This window comes from Haliotis cracherodii, unplaced genomic scaffold (genome assembly GCF_022045235.1).
Source record: "Haliotis cracherodii isolate W230 unplaced genomic scaffold, xgHalCrac1.p SCAF_5, whole genome shotgun sequence".
In the NCBI taxonomy this organism is placed as follows: Eukaryota; Metazoa; Mollusca; class Gastropoda; order Lepetellida; family Haliotidae; genus Haliotis; species Haliotis cracherodii.
The window spans coordinates 40285556-40299668 of record NW_027266308.1 but is presented as its reverse complement, the minus strand read 5'-3'; the positions used below and the strand labels follow the sequence as shown (position 1 = coordinate 40299668).

The 14113-nt window shown below is 40.7% G+C and overlaps 1 protein-coding gene across 1 annotated transcript; it reads right to left on the bottom strand.

Moving 5' to 3' along the window:
* Positions 1-1665: 1665 nt before the first annotated feature.
* On the bottom strand, positions 1666-11582 carry LOC139443037 (uncharacterized). The gene is made up of 5 exons (XM_071223960.1): positions 11560-11582; positions 8949-9079; positions 7111-7217; positions 6560-6650; positions 1666-1856 (listed from the first exon to the last, which is right to left on the bottom strand). The coding sequence occupies exons 1-5, from the start codon at positions 11580-11582 to the stop codon at positions 1666-1668; spliced, it is 543 nt and encodes a 180-aa protein (XP_071080061.1).
* Positions 11583-14113: the final 2531 nt, after the last annotated feature.

The following is a 14113-nucleotide window of genomic DNA, read 5'->3' as shown; positions in this document are numbered from 1 at the left end:
GTATGATGTTTCATTTACTAGCATACAGTGCGATGGTCGGGTGTCTGTGAAATCCTTTGTGTGTTACAGCTACCAATATTTTGTGTTGCCTGTGCCACAATTGATACTTGTATACACATCGAATGTTCAAAAACGGTAAACAGTGTAACCTCTTTAATCCGCACAGTACTGTCCTCAGTTCATCTGCATAATAAATGTTCGGTTTATTGGGTACGTCGTAATGCTTCTTTCGTTATAAGAAGGGAAGGTCGAGAAGGCGGGGTTTCTGGACTGGTAGGCCCGGAAAAAGAGTTCCACTGTATTAAGAACTTGCTATAAATGTCAGTGTTTGTTAATACACTCGTGAATTTCTCGACTTTAACTCAAAGAATATTCCATGTTCAATTTTTATTCAACCTAATATTTTACATAAATACAACTTTCGTCCAATACCATCCACCTAAAACGGCAGTGCCAAAAACAGAATGTAACAAGATTGACTTTGAAGCTTTGAAGTTTGGTTATGCAAATGAAAAACCTCAGCTATTTGTTTTTGTTTCCTCTATTTGTTCTTTTTAGTGAGTGAGTGAGTGAGTATGGTTTTACGCCGCTTTTAGCAATATTCCAGCAACATCATGGGGGAAGACACCAGAAATGGACTTCACACATTGTACCCATGTCGGGAATCGAACCCGGGTCTTCGGCGTGACGAGCGAACGCTTTAACCACTAGGCTACCCGACCGCCCCTGTTCTTTTTAACTTATATAAAGAATTGAATTGGACATTGAAGATACCACTTGTGTTACCATTCTGGACACCGTATATTTTTGTGCTTGTTTGCAGAAGGGAGGCGTCGTCAATGTACCCTTGTCTGCTTGTGTGGGGCCGAACCTATCTTGTACATATCGTGTGCCAATAATCAACATGTTCAATCTTAGACATCATTTCTTTGGCGCCTTACCACAATAATGTAATTCTTAGGCATTAGTATGACCAAAAAAATCAGCAACATCCGATTTACAGATGGAACAAAATTTACTAAAAAATTAAATTGTTTGTCAGGATGTCCTAAATGCTTTACTCTCTGGATGAACACAGTTGAGGGCAAAATAATTTTCTGTGAGTTAAACCGGATATCAATTGTTTTTGATAGGCCTGAAACCTTCTAGACCAAGGAGGTCTCATTTTATACGGAACTGGCTTTATACAAGGTTATTTAGATGGCATAGTCACCAGAGGAAAGGCCTTGAATAATTTATGCACAACCAACAATAGTAAGAATCTAGGAGAAATCGTATAATTCAGTAAGTTATAATAACATATAGAGCTGTCGTGGGTTCCAATTTCAAATTAGATATATAGAAGTTAAAGAACATCGCTTCACACATTGTACCCATTTGGGGAATCTTACCCGGATTTTTGGCGTGACGAGCGAACGCTGTAACCATTAGGCTATCCCAACGCCCCTATATAAAAGAATAGGATGTTCTTAAACTTCTTTTGAGTAGTACATAACCTCTCAAAACGGGTCTCTATGTAACATCTACACTCTTTCAGCACAAACATCAATTCTTTTTCTCCGCCAGGGAGCAGGAAATATAACAAGAATTCTGTAGTCCTCTCTCTATCCCGGCATTTATTTCCTGTCCTTTGTCAGGCCGGATGTAGCTTTTCTTTAAAGAGGTTTATTGATACACGCGCCTGTTGTGATCAGGCTGCCTGCATTTACATTGTCGGAGACACGCCCTTGCATTGGTGAAGTAGGATGTGCGGTCAAATCTCTTGGCCCTGAAGGCATGACAGGTATTGGACTGGTGGCTGTAGAAGTAGAACCGACGACCAAATCTCATGTTGTAGCGAGGCCGGTTCCAGCACACTGTACACAAAAGAAAATAATATCAAATATTATCTAATTTGTAATCACGTACACGTTTCTCAAGAACACATGAGATAAAATGGGTTTTAACGTCGCGTTAAAGATTATTGCACTTATTTAACGACGTGTATGTGTGTGTGTGTGTGTGTGCGTGCGCGTGTGGTTGCTCGTACTAGTCCGGGCTAATGCCGATATTAAAGTGCTAGCCCACTGAGATACTATTCGCAGTTTAACATGAATACCCCACTCAGACACAGTATACTGACACCGAGCCTACCAGTCCTTGTTTTAGCCCTTTAATGCCGAGCGCCAGGCAGGGTAACAACAAGTACCATCTCTTAACGACTTTTGGTTAACCCTGGGATCGAACCCTCGATCTTCCGCTATCCGGGCGGACATTCTACCACTAGACCACAGAGGAGGTTTCTCACGAACAGAAGCAAGACATATTTACAATAGTTAACGTGTGATTCAGTGTGTTATAATGTCAAAATATGCACATGTGTTTTCATTTTCATATGTGAATATTTTGAGAAACGTCTAAATGCTGGAAATATCAGAAAGAATAAGAAAATATCGGGATATGTTACAGTGAAACAATACAGCAGTCGCGGTATAAAACGAATTTGATGGCGGGAGAACGACTACGTGCAGCATGCAGATAACTGAAGTCACGACATTTAAGATTGAACACCCTTTCTTCACCTGCCCCGATGAATGAGTGGAAAAAACAGTGGGTTACTATACTAAACATGATATGTGATAGTGCAGGTTCGATTTCATCTTCCCGAGCCAAGGCGTTTAACTGACTATACAAGTCCAGTACCACCCTTACCGAACATGACTGGAATTTCACGGCTCGGTCGTAGCGCCACCATTGGCTATTACGACTTATGTCCCTTCTAAAATAAGCGGCAAAAGAAAGTATAGGTTGGCAATTTCCTAAAAACAGCGATAACTAGTGGAAAGTGGGTATTGGGAATATGACTGCCCAGGAACAGGTACCAAAAAACACCTGAGAGAGAGAGAGAGAGAGAGAGAGAGAGAGAGAGAGAGAGAGAGAGAGAGAGAGAGAGAGAGAGAGAGAGAGAGAGAGAGATCGGTATGGCCGAAATGGAGGCAACACACAGGTCCAAATTGCCAGAAGGTTTGGTTGTACACCATTGACAGTAGCCAGGCTGATTCAACGGTACAGGCAAACAGGGAGAACACAGGACAGGCCTAGAACCGGACAACCCCGAGTGACAACACCACTGGAAGACGGTCAGATACGGATCATTCACCTGCGAAACATATTCGTAACGGCGACCGCGACGGCAGCAACAGCGTTGGGACATCCCATTCGCCAACGTACAGTATGGTACAGGAATGGTACTGACAGATCAACATCGACGCCTGAGACTGCGATGGGCGAGGCAGGTTTGACGCTGGCAAGTGAGAAATTGGCGTCGAGTGCTGTTTACGGATAAAAGTCGGTTTAACTTGTTTCGAAATGACGGAAGAGAACGAGTTTATCGACGCAGAGGGGAACGTTTGGCTCCGGCGTGTATTCGAGAGGTCCAGGGGGAGGTGTCATGGTATGGGGTGGTATTTGTGGAGATCAGAAGACTGATTTGGTGATTATACAGGGAAACTTGAACGCTGTGCAGTACAGAGACCAAGTGTTGCAGACAGTTGTGCTTCCGTTCTTACAAAACAAACAGCAGGAGACATTGTTTCAACACGACAATGCCAGGCCCCAAGACTGACTCGGAACTTTCTAAACCAGCAGAACGTTTAAGTTTTGCCCTGGCCTGCCCACTCACCCGATATGAATCCTATTGAACATCTGTGGGACCATCTAGACCGACAGATTAGAGCACGCCATCAGCCTCCCGTGAACAGACAAGAATTGCAGCAGGCCCTGAGCGACGAGTGGCAACGGATTCCAGTCCACGTCCTCAGAAGACTGGCGTCATCGATGAGGCGTCGTATCACAGCATGCATTGAGGCAGCTGGAGGTCATACACGCTTTTGAAGGCAACTGTGTCGACAATGAATTTGTAGTGTGTCTGACAATTTTTTGGTGACATTTCAGACAACTTTTGAAAATGAAATTACCCCACCATTGTTTACCTTGAGCTTACATTACCTGTGATTGCACAATTTCATTCAAACTGTGGTTGATCAATCATTTGTTACCCCTCCCTAGATTATATAAAATTCACAACAAAACCTCTTCTTGTTATTTTTTTTATCGATCATGGAACTCGACCTTTACGTTTCTTTTGCCGCCCAGTTTATGTCCATCAGACCAATAAGATTCCACCTCTCATATCACGCATTTGCTTCAAAGAATATGATGGCGCCCAGTCAAGACGATCTGTTCAAGTTAATCGAAGAAAAGTTTCACACGCCGTGCCTCACACACACCCAGAGCCAACGAGGACGGTTGTGGGAAATCCCTATCACACGAATCTGTGCAATTTGTATGTGAAGGATTGTGCATTCTCTAACCCGAACCGCTAACCGTCATCATGGTGGAACAGTGCGAGAAGATTAACAACCTGGGATTCAGGGCAATCTGCATCGGAAAGATGTTGACATGGTTTGAGAGGGGCGTTTTAACTTGCCTTCTCAAGCCCAGAGAATGTCATTGTCAAATCTGAAGTGGAGGGATGCAACAAGTGCGCCTGCCTTCAAAGCTCACGTTGTTCAAAGAAACACTTCAGGGAGTATATACCACTCGGGGCTGCGCCTCTCATGGTTTATTTTCCTTGCAGTGTTTTATTGCACGATAAACAACTCCCACTCGTCGTTTATTTCTTAATTAACTGCCTTGCCCCAGGAAGATAGTTCGATTCACTTCATGTTATTTTCAAGTGAATTTATTTTAGACTTTTACCAGTCAAAAATCAACATTAGATGCATAGTAAAAAGCTGCTTACGCGTATGTAAGAAGGTCTTGCAATTCAAAATGTAAAGCCTCCCACAGGTCTTACAATTCAAATGTAAAACCTCCAGGCGTGTCTTACAGTTCAAATGTAAAACCTCTCAGGAGGTTCCATGTGAAAAAAGTAGCTCTCACAAGATTACTGTAAGATAGCAAGATACCTACAACAATATTGGCACAAAAATGGCACAAGGTTTATGAGAGCATTTCCAGCTCATGCCGATTTCGTACAGGCATGTACGAGTGATGAATTAAAGCAAAATGTGCAGACTGGCAGTACATTCATTTTACATTAGAAAACGGAATCAAGAGACACCGTCCTAGAATATTTTAATATGAGAGATAAATATGAATTAAGACCATAGTACAATTTCACAAAGCCAATGAAGCGCTCTTTCAATCCATTTTTACCAAGCTATTGGTGTACGCGCAACGTTAATAGAAGCATACATAATATATTGATAGTCTACAAGGTTCATCCCGTGCAACTATGTCAGTGTAACAGTGAGTCATCTTCATAAGGACAGGAAGCCTGTAAGCGATGGTTGTAAATATATAGCAGTTTGGTAATATGACGCATGCTTCTGAAGGACCAAGGATAATATTCAGGGGCGATTCTGGCTGACCCACGATTCGAGATTCTCACAAGGGATAGTTATTACCATTAAACTCCTTTAAGTGTCTTTGCCATAGTTTGTTTAATTCCCGTTTTTGTAAGAGAAATTTTGAATATTTGAATTTTAAATTTTTGTGATGTCAACGTTATCATCGACTGGGGTTACAGAAGGTGGTGCCACTTGAGGAGTGTTTTTGGCCAGCGTTACATGCAACCACTGGTGACAGAAGGGATGTCATAATCCTGCTGGGGAATCATGCAGGAAACACGGGTGCCGTATGTCCTCATGCCCCCAATAAGGTGGCCTAGCTTTAGATGCTGCTGGTCTATATAGCATGGTGACCGCCTCCGTGCTCTTGTGGTAGTGCTTCCGCCTGGAGAGCGGAAGGTCCGGGGTTCGATCCCCGGCCGAGTCATACCAAAAGACGTTAAAAGATGGTACTTGTTAAATTTTGTTACCCTGTCTGGCACTCGGCATTAAGGGGCTAAAACAAAAACTGGTCGGCTCGGAGTCAGTATACTGTGTCTGAGTGGGGTATTCATGTTAAACTGCGGCATGGTATCTCAGTGAGCTAGCACTATAAATCGGCATCAGTCCGGACTAGTACAAGCAGCCACACACACACACGTATATGTACGTCGCTATATAAGTGCAATAATCTTGGACGCGACGTTAAACCCCATTTCACCCACCTTTAGCATGGTTATAATGGATACTAAGTAACCTATTAAAATTGATGTGTTTGAATTTTGATCGTGATATTTACCCCAATGTTTTACTGTCCTTTGACGACAGATATTTTATAATGATTATCGTGTTATCATTGCGATATGGCTGCAGTATTGTCGATGCGATGTACGCTCACGATCCAAGAATCCTGGCAGTAGAGGAACGTAAATCAGCATCGCGATTTGAGGCATCTTGGTGCGACCAAACAAATAACACGTATATATAGTTGTCGTGGGCGTTGACACTGAAGAGGCTGTGCGAACACTGATCACACTAAAACATTGGCTAAATAAATTAGAATATTTAGTTAAGGTCGCGGCAAAACGAGACAAAACGCTGACATGAGACCGCCGCAGAGAAACAATCTTCTAACCCCTTTGACAAGTTCACTGATGTTCATCACCATAAAATTATTAAATGCTCACCTTTGTGACGCTTCCGGGGACAGCATAATGCAAAGGTTTTATACTTGGTGGTTCGTGTCTGACACACTTCACTGGATCGACAGCTTTTGGCCTGTGGAATAGAAAATATACACTAAATAATATCCAGTGTGATGCGCTGAGTTAAAACACCGTTTTGAACGATATCTCCTATATCTTACAGCTTGATCTAGGCACGACAAAAAACGCGACTGCGACCAAGACCATGGGGGCGCTAGTATCTCCTGTATACTAGTATATAGTTAAATACATTCAGTTCAGTAATCATTGCCCCATACTGTCATTGCATTAACCTGTAACTCCCGATAAGAGGGGGTTCGAGATAAAAGAGGATTGTCAGCGTTTATTTAGAGACAGCCACGTTGTAGATGACTAATTATACTATGTACTCGTACATCTTTAATACAATAGAAGTTATGTCAGTGGCACGGTGTTTCATCTCACCCCATTTGACCACATTTGTAATACATGTGCCTGACAATAACTGCTGAAAATATTATTTAAGCAAAAACAAAATACTCCACTTAGCTTACCGTACACATGTGTTTGAAGCAGGTACACCCATCAGCAGAGGAGAATATACCCGAATAACACAGAAAGTTGCAGCTAGATCCGAACGAAGGTAAGATTCGTGCCCGTTCTGGAAGTATAACGATGTCTTTAATTCGAAATGACATAAAAGAAACATGGTTAACGTATCATGCAATACTTGTAAATTCGAGATATGGCAACACTCATGCAATACTTGTTTTCGAGATGTGACAGTCATGAAATACTTGTATTCGAGATATGGCATACATCATGTAATACGTGTATTGGAGATATGGCAAAAATCTTGCAATACTTGTATTCGAGATATAGGAACGCTCATGCAACACTTGTATTCGAGATATGGCAACACTCATCCAATACTATACTTGAATTCAAGATATGGCAACACTCATGCAATACTTGTTTTCGAGATATGGCAACAATCACACAATACTTGTATTCGAGAAATGACAACAATTATGCAATACTTGTATTCGAGAAATGGCAACAATCTTGCAATACTTGTATTCGAGATATGGCAACAATCATGCAATGATTGTATTCGAAATATGGCAACAATCATGCTTTACGTGTATTCGACATATGGCATACATCATGTAATACTTGTATTCGAGATATGGCAAAAATCATGCAATACTTGTATTCGAGATATAGCAACGCTCATGCAACACTTGTTTTCGAGATATGGCAACACTCATCCAATACTATACTTGAATTCGAGATATGGCAACACTCATGCAATACTTGTTTTCGAGATATGGCAACAATCACACAATACTTGTATTCGAGAAATGACAACAATTATGCAATACTTGTATTCAAGATATGGCAACAATCATGCGATACTTGTATTCGACGTATGGCAACAATCATGCAATAATTGTATTCGAGATATGGCAACAATCATGCCTTACGTGTATTCGACATATGGCAACACGCATCCAATACTTGTATTCGAGATATGGCAACACTCATACAATACTTGTATTCGAGATGTGGTAACAATCATTCAAAACTTGTTTTCGAGAAATGGCAACAATCATGCGATACTTGTATTCGAGATATGGCAGCAACCATTGTTAACCTGTATTCGACAATACAATTACACGTAATCAAACAAATAAAAGCGACGATAATCATAACGTATGTCTTCTGAAAGGAAAGTCCATTGTACGGTTCCGACTATTCCAACAAAACATCGAATGTATGAGCTTCAGGAAAAAACATGATCTTCCGATATTCCTGAAAATAAGTAGGTGAGGTGTGTTTAACACTGCCTTGGATATCCTTGAAACATGGTCAATACGGTGTTCTTGAGCTGGTAATCATGACACGTCAGCAATCGAAAGATGGTAAACATGTCCTTGCAGTATTCCACAGATGGTAAACACGACCTAGCAGCATCCAATAGATAATAAACATGTCGTAGTCGTATCCAATAGATGATAAACATGACCAAGCAGTATCGCATAGATGATAAACATGACCCAGCAGCAAGCAGTATCCCAATGGATGACGAACAGGTCCTAGCAGTAGTCTTTAGATGACAAACATGTCCTAGCAGTATCCCATAGATGATAAACATGACCTAGCAGTATCCCATAGATGATAAACATGACCTAGCAGCAAGCAGAATCCCCATGGATGACGAACAGGTCCTAGCAGTAGTCTTTAGATGACAAACATGTCCTAGCAGTATCCCATGGATGACAAACATGTCCTTGTAGTAGTCCATGGATCACAAACTGGATCTGGCAGTATTACATAGATGACAAACATTAAATAGATTTTTCCACAGATTGCGATCATGTCGACCTACCAGTATTCCAAACTGATGTCTTCACGTCAGATTTCCAGACTGTTTTCTTCAGAGTAGACTGGGCAGACGCCAACTTCAAAACGAGGCAGACGATAGCAACGAGACAGCACGCATGAGCCTTTCTCGGCATCCTGCGTAGACACAGATACAAAGATGCATGAAACAGCAACTGCACATATTCTAGTTTTAGCACCACAGCTGAGTGGACTTGAAGCGCTAATTAGTGATTATTGATGATTGTGCATTTAGCAAAACATCATCTCTTTATGTATCTAACGCGTGGTACGTCTGGAATGTCACGAGATTCCTGAATACTGCTTAATACCCCTTTCACATACACGGATTTTTCTTACGGATCACCAACTCGTAGTCAGTCGCAAGCATCCGTAAATAACTCGCTGGTATCCGTAAATAATTCGTCACTACGCGAACAACTCGCAGACACTCTTAAGGCTCCGTGGAAGGAGAGGAAAATTTTTTGACGATGTCCTTTTACGCCCAGTTTTGTCTGTTTCGATGGATAATCGAGACTGGTTATTCTCTGGTGTTGACGTTTAAAATTATCATTATAATTAACACGGATTTTTCTTACGAGTCCTTACGGATCACCAACTCGTAGTCAATCGCAAGCATCCATAATCATCTTACGATTGTCCACGGATGGATTGTTTCGTAAATAACTCGTAACAATCCGTTAGAATCGTAAACCGCTCGCAACAACACGTAACCATCCGTAAACTGCTCGCAAGAATCCGTAAATGACTCATAACAATTCTTTTACGATTTGTTAAGGATTTGTTTACGGACTATTTATGGATTATTACGAGTGCTTACGTGTTGTTTATGATTTCATCCGGGTCGTGTTACAATGGCTTTACGGATTGTTACGAGTTATTACGAGCACTTTACGTGTAGTTGCGAGTTCTTTACGAATAGATACGTATACTTTACGTAGTCTTACGTATTGTTTACGATTTGGGAAAAGGTATAAAAGCTGCAAAATCGAACACGTCATGTTCAGTTATTATTAAGAAGTCATAGAAGTCACATTTCTGCATATCTACTATACAATATCTACAAGCATGGCTCCAAAGAAGACGGCAGTCAACAAGAAGTCTCCTGCTCTTCGAAAATCTCCGCGAAAGAAGAGGACACGCTCGCCTTCCCCTGAACCACCACCGCAGCTAGACCCTGTTGATGAAGAAGACACAGAAGACACTGAAATTGTCTCTCTGGATGTCAGTTGTCGAATGATGATACATTGAGATTTGCAGGATTTATATATCTTTTGACAAAAAATCGTAAAGACTCGTAAATACTCGTAACTAACTCGTAACTATTCGTAACAACACGTAAACAGGTCGTAACTAACACGTAACAGCTTCGATAAATAGTAACATTCCGTAATATACTCGTAAAATGCCCTTTAGATGCTCGTAGTTTTCCTTGACAACTCGTAATAAATCGTGGAATTTTGCCGTAAATACATCGTAATAACTCGTACTAATCCGTAATAAACCGTAAATAGCTCGTAAAAACTCGCAACAACTCTTAAATCGGTCGTAAAAATGGCCAAATCGTAAGGATCCGTGAAATTGTGCGATCCGTAAGGACTCGTAAGAAAACTCCGTGTATGTGAAGGGGGCACAACGGGTCCAGGCAACAACAAAATAGATGTACAGCTAACCAAGACCTGCTTCCTGTGAGGACGTTTACCATTTGAGATCTTCCGCTTACGCCGCCGGTCTCAAATGAAATTTCCGGGCATCAAATTAGGAGATAAACATATACTGTGTCATCATGAAGTGCTCGGTTACTTTCATTGGGAACCGAACGAGGTTTGAAAATTAAATTTACAGGCAGAAACGCCACCTTTGATTTCAGTCAAACTATTGAGTGGACCTGTATGGGGTTAAGTGGGCTGTTGGTTTGAAGATAGGTTAATAGCCTTTAAACAAAGTTTGGTACTATATAAGCTCAATCAATGATTCATTATAGTTGACTCGCATACGCATGATATCGTCGGAATCGCACAATGGACTCTGCTTTAGCAATGACTTCTGATACACTTTTCACTGTTATTATACTTTTACGCCCAGTTTTGTGTTTCGACTGATAATCGAGACTGGTTATTCTCTAGTGTTGACGTTTAAAATTATCATTATATTCCTAAAGTACTGTCGGAAATGCTTAGAAAAATTATTTTTGCCCGTTAAAAAAGGATAATATTTTCACAGACTTGTGCTATTGTAATATTGAGTAACGGGGCTTAACTGGTGATTTTCATAAGTACATTATGTTCATAGACTAGTTGGAACATCATCTATTTAGGAGATAAACATACTGTCTTTTCAATTTAGGGCTAGGTTACCTGTAGATTTAACGGAGATAAATTGAATTTGGAACCGAACACACAGCGTGAGGTTTCAAATGTTAAATTTAGCGCGGTTAATGTTAAATTTAGTGCAGCCTTCCAATATTCATCCCCTTCATACCTTTTGACTATTCCATCATTTTTACAAGCAAAAATAATGCAGTACATATCTTCAACTGATATCCCATCAACGTGCGTGTCAATTAAGTGCAACAACAGAAATATTTTGAGACCTACCTCAACTCGGGTGACATTTGCATCTGTGAGAATGCACGTGCCGGTGTGAGGTTATCACCTCGGGACAGGTGTTAGGTAATTACCTAAGGTTATAGGCCGTTTCATACATGTATGACAACACTCGAATATTTTCTTATTTTATCATCATTTTACCGGTAAAAATACATTTTAAGGGTAATCACAGAGTCATTTAGGATAAGCTAGATTATGTCAATTTGCGTTACTTTGATATATGCTATTTTCATAGCCCTATGACTCGTACGTATTAAATGAAGCCAGAAAAATATTTTTCTAACATTTCCGACAGTACTTTATTATTTTTGTTTTTGACACAAGTCACGTATTACGTCATTTGAACTTGAAAAACTTTTTAAAAAAACTGAATTTGAATCATTGCTTTGATGGATCTAAGTATTTTATGTGCTGCAAGTGTAACCTTGCCCACATCCGTTTAAACACATCACATAAATAGCTTCATGCTACTAAATGATGCTACTCTATCATATTCATAGGTTACTGGTAGTCTCCGTCCTCGGGCGTTTCTACATGTGTTGATTGAGGGTAATAACATCATTCTATCATTGTGAAGCATTCTTCTTACGATTGTAATAACGGTGGACAATAATGGAGTAAGGAGTTACATTAAACGTTACAAAACGGATATGACTAAGCAAATATACGTTTTCTTTTCTAAAATAATTTCACTTTAGATCGATTAAAGTGGATTATGCTGGATGACCTGGTGTTGATTTTCGGTCCGGTCTGTGTCTTGGCGTTATAAATAGTGACTGGTCTCAAACACTGAATGTAGTTGAGTAATCGTAAAATCCTAGATTGGATATACTATAAAGAAAATACTACACATGCCCGTCTCTTATCATGCCATACCATTTTCAGAGGATCATCCACATGGGATGTAGAAGCAAGCCTGGCGCCATATGCCTGCATGCACATGGGCACACTGACTACATTCTCTCCGACGAACAGTTGTAGTTTTATCATGCCTTGATCAGCCTTGAGCTGTTTAAACAGATGTCATCTGAGATCTTTGGCAATTACCATACTGACTCCCCTTAGGATGAAGTTTTTGGGTTTTGCACATCTGGCAAAACTCCTTATAGTCCTACAGCTCGTCTCCAGTGCCAAGATCAGTCAATGCACAATTACAGTAGGATTTTGTGATGCGTGTTTTGTGCGACCGGTAGGACAGGACATGCTCACCCTTCTCCCGGGCCCTTTGTTTCAGTGATCTATTCTTGTAACTGTCACCGTCTATTTTGCCTTTTACGCCCAATGGAGTCGGATAATCGAGACTGGTTATTCTCTGCCGCTGACGTTTTACATCGTATAGCAGTTCTCTTTTCCGTTTCATTTAATGTGTCCTATTGTATCAGAATGAGACACCCAGGGATTCTGCTTTTGGTTTACCAAGTCTGTCATAGATAGCCTGCAACATAGATGTCTTTCAACGATCTCGGGTACCCATGTCCCCGAAGGAGAAGTACACCCATGCCCTGTGAGTGTATGGTTGACCTGAATCCTGCCACTACAGTATCTACTGCATGCCAAATCATGAGAGCCTCTCTTCTTCTGATCTGGAAGCTAGAATTACTTTACATTGTAAATTTGAATTGATACTTTCTGAGTGGCTGTCATCATATTCTTGGCAGTAATATTGGTAATGGCCGTCTGTGCATGGTACAATGTCAGTGAATCCTTGGCTCGATTGCCACACTAGTTTGTCTTTGATGCCAGTTGTATCTTCAACTTTGTATACTGCGATTCCTTTGGCCCATTCTGTTATTTTCTTGTGAATGTCGATGTGATTTTGAAGTTTGACTAGGATGAAGCAAGGTCTTCACGGTTATTGAAGTTCTTCATTGCCATTATTTTCTGGACAAATGCCATTCCATCGATAAAAACGCAGTTCGGGGAGTTGTCATCAGCAGCTGTACCTGGATGGCAAACTTTTTCTGTCAGTGTTGCCCCTTCATCGGGTGTATTCACCACCAAGAAGTGCCTCAAAATGCTCAAAGTGTTCAAAGAATATCGAAGTTGAAATCCATAATACCGTGTAGAAAATGGAAAGACCTGATAAAAATACAGCAGTACAACATTCACACGTTCCTTATGTGAGTGATGGAATGTTGTTCCAAGGCTCACCAGACATTGTCCAACTATTATATTGCCATAACCATTAGACATCACTACTAATCAGAGTCCTTTGGAAGATTCCGACCATATGATAAGGAAGTGTTCATGATATAGCTATAGAAAGCAGGGCAAGTGTAACCTAGTGTTCAAAATTTAAAACTGCAATCTTATATTTATGTCTACAAAATTTGTATCTGACAAACCCTTCCTTTTTCACTCAAAATCAATCTTTGACACACTCAGTACCTTATTTGTATATTTACCATACTACATCACTAATCACTGTGTAATTTGTCATGTTCTTAGGCATGAAGTCATCAAACTGTGGGTACTTCAAGATAACGTGCACATGCTCCTATTACGTTTTACGGCAATGCGTCATCAATTTATGTGATACCGA